The sequence below is a fragment of the Pygoscelis adeliae genome, unplaced genomic scaffold (genome assembly GCF_000699105.1).
Source record: "Pygoscelis adeliae isolate BGI_AS28 unplaced genomic scaffold, ASM69910v1 Scaffold174, whole genome shotgun sequence".
Classification (NCBI taxonomy): Eukaryota; Metazoa; Chordata; class Aves; order Sphenisciformes; family Spheniscidae; genus Pygoscelis; species Pygoscelis adeliae.
In genome coordinates, this window is record NW_008824676.1 from 37601 (window position 1) to 54863 (window position 17263).

Below are 17263 nucleotides of genomic sequence, written 5' to 3' on the forward strand. Positions count from 1 at the left end.
AATGCTTTGAAACACACCAGAATCCCTTTTAATTGGCACGCCCCAACAGAAATCCAACTATACAATTTAATTAACGATCTTAACTCTTATAGGATTATAAAATACATCGCACACTGATTAATATTAACTTTTATTGAATGACTTGTTTCTTTCAGGTTAGGCCACATACATTAGTAAAGAATTTTAAAATGGTTTGTAAGTTTAACTCATTAGCAATTGTAAGAGGAAAGGAAAACCAACACAAATAAACAAATGGTCACACAGTAAGAAATGCATGCTAGTGAACATCACTTCTCACTTCTGTTTAAGAAAGACCTGAAGAAAACAGCATGCGTATCCTTTCAACAGAATCAGTGTGCCATTTATTCATTGCCTAGAGTCCCTGTAGATAAGAGGAATGCCTAGCTCACTTACGGTGCTATATGAAAATAATAAAAACTGAAGACAAATCAAGAATGAATCACTTAAACGTATCATTCAGATTGAATAGGCGGGCTGTTAATGAGGGTGCCAATTAAGTGGATTCCACAGGATACTCAAATTCCAAAGCACAGAATCATTAAAAATTCTTAGTAAAGACCATTATTAATTTCGGTATTATAATGTTCAGCTGTAAGAATGCTAATGCTAAATTTTAGTAAAAATATACAGTGTAAATTTCAGACTTCAGGGCCTAAAAAAATTCTAAGTAAACTCTTATTTTAAAAATGTTGACATTCACTATGTAAGGGCTTGCAAGATTTTTTGTGGTTTTCATTTATACTTTTAATCACGGAGGTTCAGATAATTAACAGCTAAATGGAAGTAAAAACATATCCAAAGTCTCCTAGGCTTATAGATGAAACATTGGAATTTAAACATATGATACTCTACTTGTCCACTTGTGTCTGCAGCCTGCTGGAAATGAGTTGCAAGAGATGTCTCATCTTGGAAAACTTCATTACACTCCAAACACTTTAGACTATGTCTACAGAGTTTCGATGGATCTTCATCTAGTGGCATAGCTGGAATGACAGGTGTACTTGCTGGGGCTGATATTACTGTCCCAGTTATGCCAGACTGTATCTTTGTTACAGTATGCGTGCCAACTCCCACAGGGCTTTGAAGCATAGATGTAGCAGTATTGCTTGAAGGAGATGCTATCATTTGATCTGCTGGGACTGGTTTTAAAATCAGGTGTGAACACTGCATTACAACTCCTTTTTCCTTGTGTCCACGAGCATGGGAAAGAAGACTGCATTTGTTGTAGAAAACTAAATTCTTTGTACAATGATTACATGTCACTTCAATTCGCACACTCCTCCTGTCATAATGCTGGGTCAGGCTCTTCTCAAGAGCAAATGAGTCGCCACACTCCAAACACTTGTAACCTCGTGTTGGTAACGATATTCCGGCATTGGCGGGGGGACTAAGGTTTGGGATGTAAACTGGTACTGGATTGACACTACTCAGCACCTTATTGAATGCTTCCACTACAGAACTTTGTAGAGATGACACCACCTGGACTCGAGATACTTTTTTAGAAGGCTGTGAGGCTGCTGCAGAAATTATTGCCTGTTTTATTTGTTGCTGAGGTTTCGTTAGCACTTGGCGGAGTTCAGAGGTGGTTTGAGCACCTTGAGGCAGAAGATTAAGGTTGGCAAGATGAACTGTCTTTGGCACAAGTTTAGCACTGGCAAGGCTTGACGCTGGCACCACAACAGTCTGCTGTTGTATAGCATTGGCAGCCTTTATAATGGCGCTACTGGCACTCTGCACTGAAGCAGCAGATATTACAGTGGCTTTCACTGTAGTATTGTTAGCAAGCTTCAAATTAATAACTTGTGAACCTGCTGTTTTAACTGCTGAAACAGGGAGAAAGGCAGTAGCCACGGGTTTGATTGTGACCTGTTTTGGTGCAAGTTCCGCAGATGCAACTGCATTGGTGACAACTGTGGACTGGAGAGGAGCTCTAGGAGGAGAGGAAAGAACAGCAGCAGAAGTTGGTGAGGACAGGAGAGATGTCATGGAAGTTACCATAGAAGCAGTCTGCTCTGGCTTTTTACCAGAGTCCAAATCAACTTCTGGCAACACTCTAGTAACAGTTCTCTTGATCTCCCCAGAAGAAGTCTTGATGGTTTTTATGCGAACTTTAGGAATTGCTGGTGTTGACCCTGCAGGAGAAGATGGAGACCCTTTGCTACTGTTTTCGCTTGATACACTTCTGGGACTATCAGGCGGTTTGATAGATGGCTTTTTAGCACCATCAATGAGACTCTGAGATTCGGGTGATTTTTCAATAGCCCGGGGACTTTCACTCATGTCTTTTGGTAATGGAGAAGATTCTCCTGAATTAGACTGTAAATCTTTACTGGTATCTGTAGCTGCCTTTTTAGCACTCAGTGCTGCAATTGCAGCAATGCATGAAGAAAGCTTTGCTGATGACTTTGCTTTGGACTGTGAAATGCTGGCAAGATTTGTTTCACTTTTTTCAGTACTCAGTTTTCCATCAAGTACCCTGTTTTCAAGAAGCTTCTCAGAATTGTCTTTTAGCAATTTGTCCTCTGTTTTTCGAGCTTTAAAAGGCTCATAGACACTTAAATTCATGGAGTTTGTCTCTGTCTCTCGTTTAGCAATTTTATTTTTATCTATACTACTTGAAACTGGGATTCCAGATTTAATCAAGTTCTCCCCTCCAAGTGCCTTTTCAAAAAAACAGATCCTGCCAAGACATTTGCTCTGAAATTTGCACGCATCTCCTCTTTATCTGGAGGGTCATCTACCTCAATTTTTTCATCATCATCAAATTCTTCAGCGCTTGATATTGGGCTAAACTGGTTGAAAGCTGAATCCTTCAGTGTAGTCTCAGAAGCTGACCCATCATCTTTAAGTGACTTCCCTTCATCTTTACTGTAACTATCAAGAGCTGATGACGTTAGAAAGCCGTTATGCAAGCCATTGCCTGTGGAATGGTGGCCATCCTTGTCCACTCCTTCAGAAGAATCAATAGTACGCACATTTTTCACAATGACACTCACACCAACATCAGATGATGATGGGGTATGAGAATCTTCATCTGTGTGAGCATTTTGTTTTATGTGGCTTTCATGGTCATCATGTCCAGATTCAATAGCTGCTTTTGGATCAACCATGTCTGGTATGTCAAAGGCTGCAAGAAGGTCATCGAAATCTGGGGTCTTCATATCCCCCATGGTCATGTATTTGATTGTAAGCAAATCTGTAAAATAAGCAGAAAGTCACCATTTCAGTATTTTAAGCTCTAATAGCACAGTCTTACACAAAATAAGCGTATGTTCAAGGTGTTATTTCACTTCTGAAGTAATATTTTCAGAAATTATACATTACAGAACAGTGTTACAGCGCAAGTGTACAGTCAAATTATTGCACCAAGAGCTATAGCAATCCATCAACTTCACAGACTGTAACCTACTCATTTCATTCTAGGCACAAACTTCTCTTCAGTGACTTTCTTCCTGTCCCCTCTCCTACACTCCCCTCCTATTCTCTCTCACATACACTATGATTACAGCAAGATACCTAGACTTTCATGAAAATAACGTGAGGCACTTACAACTCCTCCTAAGTCTAGATTTTCCTTGACATTTGCATTACGAACCTGATGAACCTTCTTGAAGATGGTAACAAATGTGTTTCTACTAACACTTTAAGACTGTTGCACTGTTTTCTATAAATTAAATTGCTTTATAAGAATTATGGAATAAGTGTCTCCCAGTGTTCACAATGAGTTTTTTCAGCAACTCTAATGAAGGATCTGCTGTATATACACCACTCCTGACAGGTGTCTCACTTTAAAGACCTCCCATAACAGAGATTCTACAACCTCCAAAGTAATTTCTTCCAGTCATTCACAATTTTCACTGTTGTATGTTTCCTACTGCATAATCTGAATCTTTCTTGATGCAATCTGAATGAACTACATGTGGTTCTATTCACCCATCCTCTTTGCAACAGCACTTTACTCCGAGACCGTTATCTCCCTTCAGTCTTCTCCTTTTTAGGCTAACCAACTCCCCTCACAGGTAACATTTTCCAGATCCCGATTTTTTTGTTCGCCACTGGCCTCTATTGTTGTTTTTTTTCCTTCCAATTCCCAAACCAAACAGGTAACTCAAAAGTAAAACTTTACAAATGCTGTGTAAAAAGAAAAACTAACTTTGAGTATACTTTTAGATTTAAATCCCACTATGACATTTGCCTTTTTCCACAGACGTTTCAATAATATGCAGATGTGTGCAGGGGAATCACTTGTAGAGATCAAAAAAAGTCAGTTACGGAAAGCACAGATACTTTTTCATTCTCTTTCATATCCATGCACAGGTATGATTTGTATTGTTGTGACAGAGCTGTTTTTAAGATACTTTCATTGTTCAGTAATTATCAGGCCAAAGCCAGTATTCAATGTGAAAAGATACTTAACCAAATAAGTGTTATTGTTAGAAAGTGCCCATTTAGGAAGCATCCTGTCTGTCCTCCTGCCTTTCTATCAGCACTAAAGGACTGGAAAACATTCTTATTACATAGCTCAATGTTCTGTCTCCAGTATCAATTAACATAGGCCACCAGAGAACCACAGTATGAGTAACTGCAACAGTGCTCTCCAAACTCCTCATATTACCTCAGGTAAGCAAGAAAGCTACATGCCCCATGGCAGAAGGTCTGTTGTAAGCCACTTGCCAATGGAGATGCATCCTACAACTTCAGTGGCTCACTTCGTCCTCCTCTTAGGACATTATCTTGAGCTATGGAGAGAAACTACTTGCTGACTGTTGAATTCAGCTGTAACAATGCTAAGAAAAACTAATCAAAATACACATATGTTTAAATACATATTTTTATGTATATCATTATCAACACAGGCAGCACTCTAACTGTTCCTCAGAAAGACGCAATTTATTGAAATGGCATAATCCCTTTGCTTGATAAAAATCTAAGACTTACGTATTCATCAACACTGGCTACCTGGAAGTCATTATGGACTCTAAGAAAGGCAACTGAGGAAAATTTCTCAAGGATACTGGAATACACAGACATTTCATATAATACCTTCAAATAAATACGTAATAGTTTTGAAAATTGTTTACATGGTCCACTTAATGGTTTTGTTGCTTTGCCTAACTTATTAACTCCTTTTCATTACACCAAGTCCTTCTGCAGAGCTGAACTCAGCCTGTGATTCTCTAGAAAATATGAGTATACCATTGCAACTGATGAATTTACTCCCTTAATTAACTCATAATTCCTTTACTTAATGGACAATATATAGTAGCCTATCATGGTAAATGCTCATTATCAATACTTCACTACTTTCGTAAAGCATATGGTTATAATCCATACTTATCAGACATAAGATTGTTTCATAATGCTGGTAATTCTGGTTTTACTATTTGTTTAATTATAAAATTTTAAAATCCACTTATTAAAAAGCAAGTTTCTAGCCCTCGTGCATTTAAAACTAGTAATTGGGATAAAATGAACACAAAGATTTAAGACGAGACTAGACAAGTAACCAGCACAGCTCAACTCTCTCACAGTATACTCAGAAGCTAACCCATCGCGTTCAGCACATGTGGCAGTAGACACCTTCCTATACCAAAGCAAGATGATTATCACACTTATGCACAGTTCTGCAGGCCTGGATTTTAGTCTACCCTCTGTCTGAAGGATTTCAAGATCCTGTGAAAGGGCCACAATTACAAAGGCAGTTATCTAATAAATACAAAAATACATACACACATATCAAAATTACAAAGAAAGTTCTTATAAGAATTAAATGGAAAAGATTCCAGAGACCAAAGGGTATCAAATCCATGTCAAACCACACAAACAAAGCCTTAATTGACACAGTTTTTCACAATTCGAGATACTAATTATTTGCACTCTGTACATCTGTCCACAGGTGTCTTTTTACAGTTATTATATACACTCAAAAAGAACTAGAAAGTCTTCCTAGTCTAAAACTTCCTCTAATTACATATACTGGAGTTTAATTAACATTTAGCAATAGCAATGAATTAAGTAAAGGCCCACTTACACAGTCTTTTATGCAAGTACGTTTAAGAGCAAAACTGTGTAGCAGAGGAGATACATTTGTCCTTTACTGAGTAACTTGGTTAGGCTAATTCCAAAACAGGAAAATACCTCAAAAGAATTCAGAGGTTTGCAGAGCTAAGATCATAAATTTATCCATAGAGAGCACACTGCATATAGTTGCAACTGTCTTCCAAGTGTATGCAGAAGGAACAACTCCCACGGTCTACCAGACCATGAGAATGGAATGCTTTCTTCTATGTGGGGGACCCAGAATTACTACTGCCCTTATGAAGAATCTCTCCCATTCTTCAAACTTTTAAAGCAATCTAAGTTAAATAAAAAGGGACAAAAGACACGGCCAGTCTTGATAAACAAGTAAGCAAAGTTGTAACCTGGACGTTTTATTCACCTTTTCCTCACTATTCTAGTATACCATTTTAAGATTCAGTATATAAACTGTGTTTCTACCACAACTGCCAGGACTCTGAAGCCACATTCCTCCCTTTTTTCCCCTCCGAAAATCTTTCAGTAACTCCTTCCCTTAAGAATAAAACTCCGCCTTTTATCCAAGATCAAAATCAACTGACACCTTGGCTGCCAGACAAGCTGTTAGTCTATTCCTTCTCTAGGCCAACATGATGCCTCTAAATACTTCAGAACAGGAAATGAGGCAAGTTCCTGGTTCCCTAGGAAATCGTGATTTTCCAGGAACTGGAATTTCTTTGAGAACTGCTTTTAAAGTGCTGAGAGCAAAGCTCAGTGTCTCCAAAGAGACACACAGAAGTGTAAAAACCTAGCATCAGAGGGCTGACATTAAGATGATCTTCAGAATTGAACTGAGAAACAGTCCACAAGGAGTGTAACCAAGGATACATTCCTCAGAATAAACAAACAAAACCGTATTTAAAGAAACAACCTGCAAGACTCCCACCTCCTCAAAAATCTGTCTGAAATAGAGGTTTTTTTCATTTTTAATTTCTAAATAATAGAAACAAAATTCACCTCAACAGGGGAATGTTAACTTGAAACATATAGCATGAAGAACAATGGATAGATGATACAATAAATTAAACACCCCTAATTTTGTAGGTACTCACATAAAGAGTTAGTTTTTAGATTTATTGACTCTGTCCAAAGTACTATTTAATTTTCAGATGACAGTCTACCTTCATAACATTCCTCTTCCTTCCCGTGGACTAGTTCCATTTCCTGCCTCTCGACCTGGCTGTCTGCTGATGTTTACCAGAATGCCAGGAAAAGCCTATAACTTTTGTTGTAAGATTTGCAACCTTTAAGGTGTTTGAATTACTTGAGAAAAGTTATTAAAGAGAATAAGTTTCTTTAAAAATTCAAGCATTACTTTGCTTACTGATTATTCAACGATAAAAGTAAGTAAAAAGGAAAAAAATTCTGGATATGGCCAATAGGAATTACACAGCTAGAGAGCCACGGAGCAGTGAGGTGCAATGCTTCTGGGTTCTGTTTTTTTGACGGTGGGTGATAGGACTTCTGGGAAGATATCAGTGAGTCTTAAAAACTTAAGATCACAGACTCTGAATACACTTACTTCATGATTTCCATTAATCTCTTTGGTGACAACATCCACCCCTATGTGTGCATCAATATCTTAATGAAATGTAAGGTGCGAATTAAGTTCTGGAGGATAAACCACGATTGTTTTGTTCATGCTTTGTTCAAAGCATGTGTGCATGACTTTCTACATTTTTCTTTCTTTGGAAATGTATCTCCTGAAATAAGTGCTTCCTATGAACAGCATGAAGAAAATGGCACAGGTTTTAGCCAAAGGAAGATACTCCTTGACTGTTCCACTATCTTACTTTTCCCAGTTAGCCTTTTTACTCCAGTTCATCTGATAACACATTCCAGTGAAGCACTCACTTGGCTAATTATGTCAAAACAAGAACCAGTCCATGAGAACTCTCTACTGACAGTGGAAGAAGCAAGCAGGACAAGAATTTGATGCTACACCCATGAGAAATAGTTAAATTCTTGTAAACCTTTTGGGGCCTTCATATCCTGGCTGTTAAGATGGTAAGCCTAATGATGTATTCAAAGATTTTAAAAGGCTGATCTCCAGAAAAAGGGGAAAACATCTGCAAGATGTAGTGCATCCAGGAGCTTCTGCCCTATTATCAGGGATTCCAGAGACCATTTTGAAATACTGCTTTCTTACAGCAACTATTTGTGTAGATGTGAGGAAGGCTCAAATATGCAATGACATATTTGAGTAAACAGCTGCTTCTGAGGGATTAATAAAGGCAGTTTTGTTTTACTACATGGAATTTTTGTCACTCCTCCTCAAGCCCTGTATCTATACCTGTTCCAGGTGGAGGGACTCTAGCCATATGAGGAAAAACAGACAAACCTACCCTTTCATGCACTCTGCCAAGGTGGGGGGGAGCAGACAAACACACAGAAGAAAACATTTTTTTCTCACGTTCTAAATAATGATTTATCTTTTAGCTTGGGCTTTAGGACAGCTGCAGACGGGGCACAGTATTTTCCACAAGACCAAGCTGCCTATAAATTGCTGCTGAAATTAAAAGGTACTTTTTGGTGTAAAGCTAAGCAATTGCAAACACTCAAACCAGACTCGTTTTGGGGAAGTTCAACAGCCTAATGAAGGCAAGAATCATTTGGCAGCTCCCAGACAGGTCGTATCTCCAAACTGCTCAAAACTCTGATTTTTGTCTGTCAGGTACAAGAACAACTTCAAGCTTTCCAGGCCTAGCAATGACAAATAATCCTCTTCCCTTTCCAATACTTTTCCAATTAATATTCTCTATGCATGAAGGCTTCTAACTATTGTTTCTGGATCACAAGCATGGTCTCACATGCTCAATTTTTATTCTTTTATTTCACCATTAACCTTTGAAGAGCTGACCAACTCTTCCTCCTTGACACTCACCTTCCTGCTCATCTAAATCTTCATTGGTCAACCACAAGTCTGGTGACTCTACGCAATTGCTTTAACTGTCTGTACTAGCCCTGTCTTTTCTACCATATTAAATTTAAATTCCTACCCTTGGCCTTCAAATCCCACATAACTGTCTATACTTACAATATGTAACTCCATGCTTTTGTTCAAACAACTACTCAACTTAAGCTTCCCTCAGCAGCAAGTCTGTTTATTATTTAAGGAAACAGGAAAAAACCCAACTTTAATTTTCATCTACCTATGGAATTAATGTTCTTGTGACTACATTCTTTTACGTTCCCTAAACTCTTCCTACAGTTTTTACCTCCATTTGTACTATGTACAGTTGTGGACTGTTCACTCTTTAGGGCAGAGACCTTTTCTTTTCTAAGTTCTTCAAAGAACATCAGTGTTATTTTCAGTACTGTGAAAACAAGAGACACCACTTTTCAGTGTGTAGCACATGGTAACGTCTTGATTCTGGAAGCATACTTCTGGTATAACCATATATAATAATTATTCTGTTATAGTTAGACTGGTATAAATTCTCAGTTAAACACACCATTCCAGAACAAAATTCTGATAATCTGGTATAATTACTCCACTTCTAAACACGAGGAATGATGCCTAAATAACATCATGCTCATTCTGGAACAAAATGCCTACACAGGGAGTAATACCAGCCTAATCAGCATAAAAGCTTTTTTTTTTTTTTTAATTTCTGTGTTGTTATGCCAAGAAATTTCATCAGGTAGAGAAGACTTAAGTGATTCAATCAGAATTACAGGATTACAGTAATATATATCCTAACATTAGGCAAACATCAGCCTAATACACAGATTGTGAGCAGTTCATTAGTTATTAAACATATATTAGCAATTATGACTAACACTTCCGATTATTTACTTTGAAAGCTAAGTATCTGAAAGAAAGACAAAAGCAATATGCTAATTCAACCACCAAACCTTCTTCAGGAAATGAGAACCACATCTCAAATCACAACTTGGTGTGGTTTTAAATACTCAGCAGGCAAGTAGGATATGCAAGAGGCCACTTTAACCACAATCAGCAATGCCTATCATATTCACATAAAATACAGGTTTCTTTTCACTTATCAAAGGTCCCATGACTTGTTACTGTTGCAAAACTCAGACAGATTCCTGCTTCCAGAAATATATCTTCCATAACAGGCAGCATTTTGATTTCTTAGGATAAAGGTCTCGTTTACCATCCATAGTATCAATAAGGTCATGCCAGTCCTTATATAAACATCTTTATGAAGTATGGGGTGTTTTACAGTTAAAATTTATACCAAACAATCTCACATTTCAACATTATACACCGTTATCTATCTGCATTAAAAAAAAAAAAAAGGATAATCCAATTTGCCTCCATGCGCGAGCCTCAATGAGTAAGAGAAATCTGTATTTGCACTTCTGGTTTTCTAAGAGAACATTCTACCAATTTTCTTCCTCCCTCTGCCCCCTCAAAAAAGCTTTGGAGGGCAAGTATTAGCCCAGTATTTCAAGTATTAAAATTTTAAGTTTTTTTTTACTCAATGCAGTAACCTTGCTGTTGATGGTTTCAGAAGAATGTCAAGATTTATTCTTTACTAACCCAAAAAAGTTTTCAACAGGCATTTCACAGAATGTCAGGATAGCTGAGGTTGAAAGGGACCTCTGGAACTCCAACTTCTCTGCTCAAAGCAGGGACAGCTATAGCAGGACCCTCAGGACGTTGTCCAGTCAGGTTTTGAGTATTTCCAAAGATGGAGACCCCAAAACCTCTCAAGGCAACAGGTTCCAGCATTTCATCACCCTCACAGTAAAAAGTATTTAAACCATTAATTAGCATTCAGACCTACTCACATTCACTTGCCTTACCACCCACTTATAACGATATCTAAATGCATTTTTAGAGTGCACCATCAAATGGAAGCAAGCTATGGAAGCTTATCAAATCACTGCCCATATGCTGCTGATCCAGAGCACAATCCCAGCTCACGCCATGGTCAGGCAGAACATTTTGGAATTGGGACAGCGTAAGAAGCTACACAAAGCTCAGCCAGTGGTTGTGATTTACAATGCTGTCTCTGCGGCCTGTTTCCACAGCAGACGGTACCAGTTCGCATTCGACTTTAATCTACTTTCACATGAGCTGTACAATTAAGATGCTATAAACAAATCTGGATGCCGTAAGGAGGAAAAAAAAACGTGAATGCCAGCCTTTCCCAACTATTAGTCCAAAATATTGTTCAGTATTACACACAAAAGACAATATTGTTTTAGAATAACTGCTAAACTATTTACAAAACAATAAAAAATTAACTAACCCATTCCTCCATTCTACTTTTATTCATCTAGTTCTAGAATACCGCAGAAGCCTGTTAATTCACACACTGGCTGCAAAAGTTGTTTTAAACTAGCAAATGCTGAAAACAAACAAGCAATAAAACCACCAAAGTCAATGCATTACCAGTGTATTCTGTGGATTTGAATAAAAGTGCAGTTTGGTTGTCATTGTTTACGATATTTTTAACTTTTCAATTCAGGAGTGTCTTCCATACAAATTTTGGAAGTTCAAAATCACATACACCAAGAATGAAAGCAATGGTAGCAAATTACATTTGGGATAGCAGAAAATGGAAATAATGGAAAAAATCACAAAGATACTGAATGGCACTTGCATGGTGTTCATGGTGTATTGCTATAACCTGGCATAGAGACAGACCTACAGTGCATGTGCATGCACATTGTCTTTTCCTGGTAAACAAAATAATCTGGGAGTCCCCAGAGGCCAGGAGGATGATACTTATCTCCACGCACAGAATGCAGATGCAGTTGCAGCCAGACTAAAACTTGAGAATTTATGTTGCCTTGTTTGCTGGTAATTCATACAGGCAAAACTTTTTCCAATCGGTTTGCCCATGGATTCAGGTTCAGAGCCGTAGGAATACAAGATCTCTGCAGAGTAGTCTCTTATTCAGTCTTTAACGTGAGGTATGGCAAAGTGCTATTTGTGCTTTTCACTTAGCTGAGTTTTGCAATTATGGATTACCAAGCCACGTCAAACCAACAAGTGATATATCCCCAAAAGGAGCCCGAGTTGTTTTACAACTGTAAGCATGTTACCACTGTTTTCAAAACATACCCAACCCTATAACTGATTATAAAAGAGTGGGGAATTGTCTTTGTCCTCTTTTCTACTATATCCTGCATCTGATCATGGATCCTTCTTACCTGAGCTGTTAAAAGATGAGCCATTTTCCCCTGCAACAGGTATCATTAAGTAAAGATAGTTCTTGAGAATTTTTGTTTGTTTTCTTAAGCAAATTTCCACGGGGTTTTTTTGACAGCCAGAATAGAATTACTTGTAGTTTACGACTCCTTAGAAGCCTCACCTTGTAGTCTACCTCCTCCATTTTTTAACTTTCTTATTTTTTTGTAAAACGGGTATCTCAAGTTCTCTTTGGGTAAAACAGGAAGAGAAAGAGAAGGGGCATCTTCTCAAGTCTGTCCATTTCCTCTTCTACACATCACCACTGAACTACCTCTAGCACAGTTTAAAGAGAACCACATGCAACTGGTTCAACGTTCACTACTATCAGCCTTTGGCTGGCAAAAAGAACAGGGATATTTCAACACACAAAAAGGTTTGGGGCCTAGCAACTTCCTGAATTTCTCCTAAAATGGAGATGAATTCATGAAAAGCAGGTAAATCCCCATACCATTCTTTTTGCACTCTACTTAAAAATGAATTATAAAAAATGGTTTAATTTTGTACTTCTATATGTAAAATGGGCTGGGACAGTAACATGTGACTAATTCAGATGTACAACAATAATTAATACAATTTTGAGATTCCCAATTTAACGCAAATTCGAATCCCATTCTAAATGGCACTTGCTTCCTGCCTATTTCCTTTAATGTACTTTTTTTTAAGTGGATGGCAATTCTTGCTCAAAAACAGCGTGAAGCAGCTGCAGACAATCTCAGTGAGAGCACTCCAAGTCAGGCAGGGCCCGCCTGTGCAACACTAGCAACAAACAGGCCCTAAAACATTAGGGTCAAGTTTTATTTTTTTTTAAACATACATTCCCAGCAATCTGTACGCATATTTATGTTTTAACACACGTTCATACTTCTAAGAAAACCAAAGTTAGTTAATTCATTCAAAAGAGGCTTGGAACTTGATAAATCATTACCCTTACTCTCAAGATCAAATACCTGAGACAAGCCTCAATGCAAAATGAGATCATGATTGCTGATACAGAGAACCAACCCTCCAGCATTAAGCAGCATTTTCTGCTGGAAAGCTGGCCTACGTGCAAAATCAAAATCTCCTGGTGAAGAGCATTTACAAATATTATTAGACTAAAAAAATAAAACTCACCAAGAACACTGCAGACTCCAGCATCTATTCAGGTTTCTCATCTTACAGTCTACAAAAATCCCTGCAAATTCAAAACCTCCTTTGCTAAAAATAAAAATTCATAGTACAGATCATGTTCAAAAATCCAAACAAAACAGATACATTGAATTTTGTGACAATTCAAGAACTTACAATTTTAAAACTGCTTACTATTCTGGTAGAAAGAAAAAAATATCTAAAAGGTGCTCTCATGTAACACATGAATTTTAGCTGACACTTGGAAAAACATGCATCATCAGCAGCAATAGATACTATTCCTATCATGCAACAAGAATTCATGTTGGCAAGCATAATTTTGCTACAGATGTCTATAGTCAAATATAGAACCTCTGCATCCAAATTATGAAAAAATATGAACAGAAATCAGCACAGTGATCTGTTAGGCATTTTGTTCCACCACACAAGCTATTTACTGCCCTATCAAATCTGAGAAACAACACATTGTAGCTGCATTAAAACCCACAAAAAACATAGTTTCAGGCTAAACATTAGCATGCTATTTTCACTTTTCTACAATTAATATCCAAATACCTTACATAATCTACTGCAGTCAGAAATAAAAAGGTTCGCTCGTATTGTCACTCTTTGATGCAGGCACCCTGCCTATCACCAGCCACCATACAACTTACCCAATATCCACAACCTCTCAAGGCTTTTAAGACTGTCTACTTTATTCTGCTGAGCACAGAGGAAAAGACCCTCATTTCACACTAGAACAGAACATTTTCAATGTTTTGCCTCCATATTTATCTTGATTGTAGATTACCAAACCAGCTAACACAGCCAGGACTGGTCAGATTTTTTAAAAATCATACTGGTTAAGATTCTAGAGTTGCTGATTTCCTGTTATAGGAAGTAACAGTTCTAGCAAAAGAATCCCCAAGGCAAAATGTTTAGTGTTCCAATGTGCAAGCTCTAACAGCCTTTGTTCTTCCCTTTGCTATATTCATTACTGCTTTCTCTCTCCCCCTCTCCCTCTCTCTGAATCCTTCAGCTTTCACTGTAAGATACAAATGCCAGCTCAAATCTAAGTACACATTTATTTTTTAGATGAGACAAAAAAAAAAAATCCTATCCATTATCCATCGCTTTGAGTTAAAAGTAGTCATCCCTCAGGAGCTGATGCACTGCCCATCCGGTTTCCTATTCTTATTTCATTACTGCACAATATTATAATTCATGCCACTAATAACCCACTGGAGCTCCATCAAACCTCTAAAATACATCTTTCCACTTGGCTGCTGCAAAGTCCTCCCTGGGTTACAGCAGTTTAAGAAACACCATCCATACTATTTACATGTTTTTTTTCTATGTAGGCTTATTAAGTACGTGTTTAACACTGAAGACCTTAATTCAGAAGTAAATATCGGGTTACTCAGATATGGCCAAACAAGCAACCTTTAAATAATTAGACAGCAAATTCTGAATGTGTAACGCTGTAATACAACACAGAAGTTCACTGCCATGTGGTCCACAATTTATAATTGTCACTCAGAGGCCTATTCCATATCACTACACTGTGAAAAAAATGTATATCTGGATAGAAGATATTTCAATGAAAATACTGCATTTAGCCAAGATATCAGTAAGTCTTTACAAATAATAGCTTTAATCCCATTAAAACTGGAGGACGTTAACAGCATTTCTTTAGTAACACTTAAACAATTGTATCCTTACTAATGTGCCAAGTGTGCAATCAGGAGCCAGATTTACTTTTCACATACATGTACCTTCATGCTTTTGTTATAGTCATACCCAAAACACCACATCTCACCTTGTGAACCTTGACCTTTGAAAGATTTTTTTAGCCAATGCTCAGTTACTGCCACAGATGCATTACCTCTGCAAATATGAAAGGGTTAAAGGCAGCCCCAATCAATAGGCCTACAAGGAAAAAAAAAAAAAAAAGGGAAAACGAGTATGCCTTACAGCATCTTTGCAATGCTTTTATGCACAATTCTACAACAATATTGTTTCCTTTTGGCCTTACAGAAAGGCACAGCACCCCCCCCTTAACATCTCCTAAAGAAGAAAACCACAAGACAGCACCCTGTAAATAAAAGAGCATGCAAAGCAGCATTCCTCAGTCACAAGCATAACTACAATTACAAATCATTCAATCAATTTTATTTAGTTTAGTTTTAAAATAGACTGCATAACCAGTGTCCCACCCTTGCAAAGCAAAAATATTTTAATAAGGGTCATAAATCTCAGCTCTTGCCCATTCCTTAAGCATAAAAAGGCACGAAAAGCCAAAGTAATCTCAGTTACTACAAATATGTACATTTATATACAGAATCCTTTATGACTATATTAGCCACATACCAGTGCTGTGTGTCTAAAGTGTGCATTCACATACTGTTTTGGGATGGTATCTTTCTGCAAGCTCCTCTGCTTTTGGCTGCCATGAAGGGAGGAAGCTATCCCACTGTAGTAGCTCAGTGACTGCATTGTGTTCAGGAGCTGATCTGCCTCAAACCAGTTCCAGCCGGTTCTGGTCACCCTACATAAAAAGCTATGGCAACCCTCGCTCAGTTGCCAACAAGTCCCTGAAAATCGCAGGGGCTCTTTTTTCTGTGGTGGTGGGGACAGCTGCAGCCCTGTCCCCCTGCTCCCCTCGTGCCCGGCCCACGCAGCCCCCTTGCTCCCCAGTGCCGCCCCACACGCTCCCTTCCTCTCCTCCCCCACTTACCTCCCACAACCTGGCTGAAAGCTGTGAGTGTGTGCGTGCCTGTCTGTAGCTAACAAAGAGACCGCAATAAAAATCCTCATAGGATCTCTCTTGCAGCACCAGGCAGGCTCGGCCACAGCACTGGGAGACAGACTGCTAACCAAGGACTGCTCCCCCCTCTCTGCTCCCCACAGCACAAGGGGTGGCTGCTGATCAACGTCACATCTGCCCCCTCATGCCCACGGCCGTGGGGTGGCTGATCAAGGTCTTCTCCCATCCTCCCTCCCCACTCCTCGCTGCATCTGGGGCCGCTGGAATGGCATTTTCTCTTCTCTGCACAGCGTTACTACAAAGATTACCCACACACGCACCTCCCTCCCCTCAAGAAATCCATTTCCGCAGCAGCGAGATGCCTGCAAAATAGTTCCTTTGCCCCCTCCTAGCAGCACCGAGTTGGCTGCTGAGCTGATTTTTTTTTTTGCTATTCAACTATCCTTGAGGCACTGAAAAGACGAAAGCTGCGGACCCATGCCTGACCAGCCCCCCCGCCTTCCCACACCCACAGCTGTGGGGGAGGCCAGGACACAGCTCTGCGCAGCCTGCTCAGTTCCCACCCCACAAAGATGGCTGCTGATTACAGCCGTTTGCTCGGTCCCACCTCTCTCTCTGGGGCAATTCCTCATCAAGGTCATGATTCCCTACGGTCCCAAAGTCCCTCCAGAGGAGGGTTCTGCACCCACCTTTGCCCATGGCAGCTCTGCTCCTAGCCCGCTCCCCCTTTTTTCTCTGCCACCCAGGGCCTTCCTCCTGTGTAGCTGACAGTCACCCCAAATTGAGACATTATTCACCCCACTCCTGTTTTGGCTACTCACCCTTGCACTGGTAAAACCAGTAACTACCTCCGCCTACGCGCCAAGCCCCATCCTCGTCGGGATCTGCCGTGAGATGGCTCTTCAGCAAGGCTTTCCTCCAAGCCAGCTGCCACGCTAGGCTACACCAACCAGCCCCTCTGCTCTCTGGGCTGCACCTGTAACCGTTAGCAGAGGTCTCGGGCACAACCCTTCAACCCCCCTTCCCTTGCGGAGAGAGCTGAGATCTGGCACTTTCTCCACATCCCTCATCCCCACCCCATTCTGGGGAAAACGACCATGTTCTTCCGCTGCCTCAGCCCC

The 17263-nt window shown here is 39.3% G+C and overlaps 1 protein-coding gene across 1 annotated transcript in view; it reads right to left on the minus strand.

Moving 5' to 3' along the window:
* Positions 1–9376, minus strand: part of ZNF532 (zinc finger protein 532) — a 43744-nt gene extending 34368 nt beyond the window's left edge. The window contains 3 exon segments of the mRNA XM_009323050.1: positions 874–2693; positions 2696–3217; positions 9315–9376. Of these exon segments, the coding sequence (XP_009321325.1) occupies positions 874–2693; positions 2696–3197 (2322 nt within the window). The 5' untranslated portion in view covers positions 3198–3217; positions 9315–9376.
* Positions 9377–17263: the final 7887 nt, after the last annotated feature.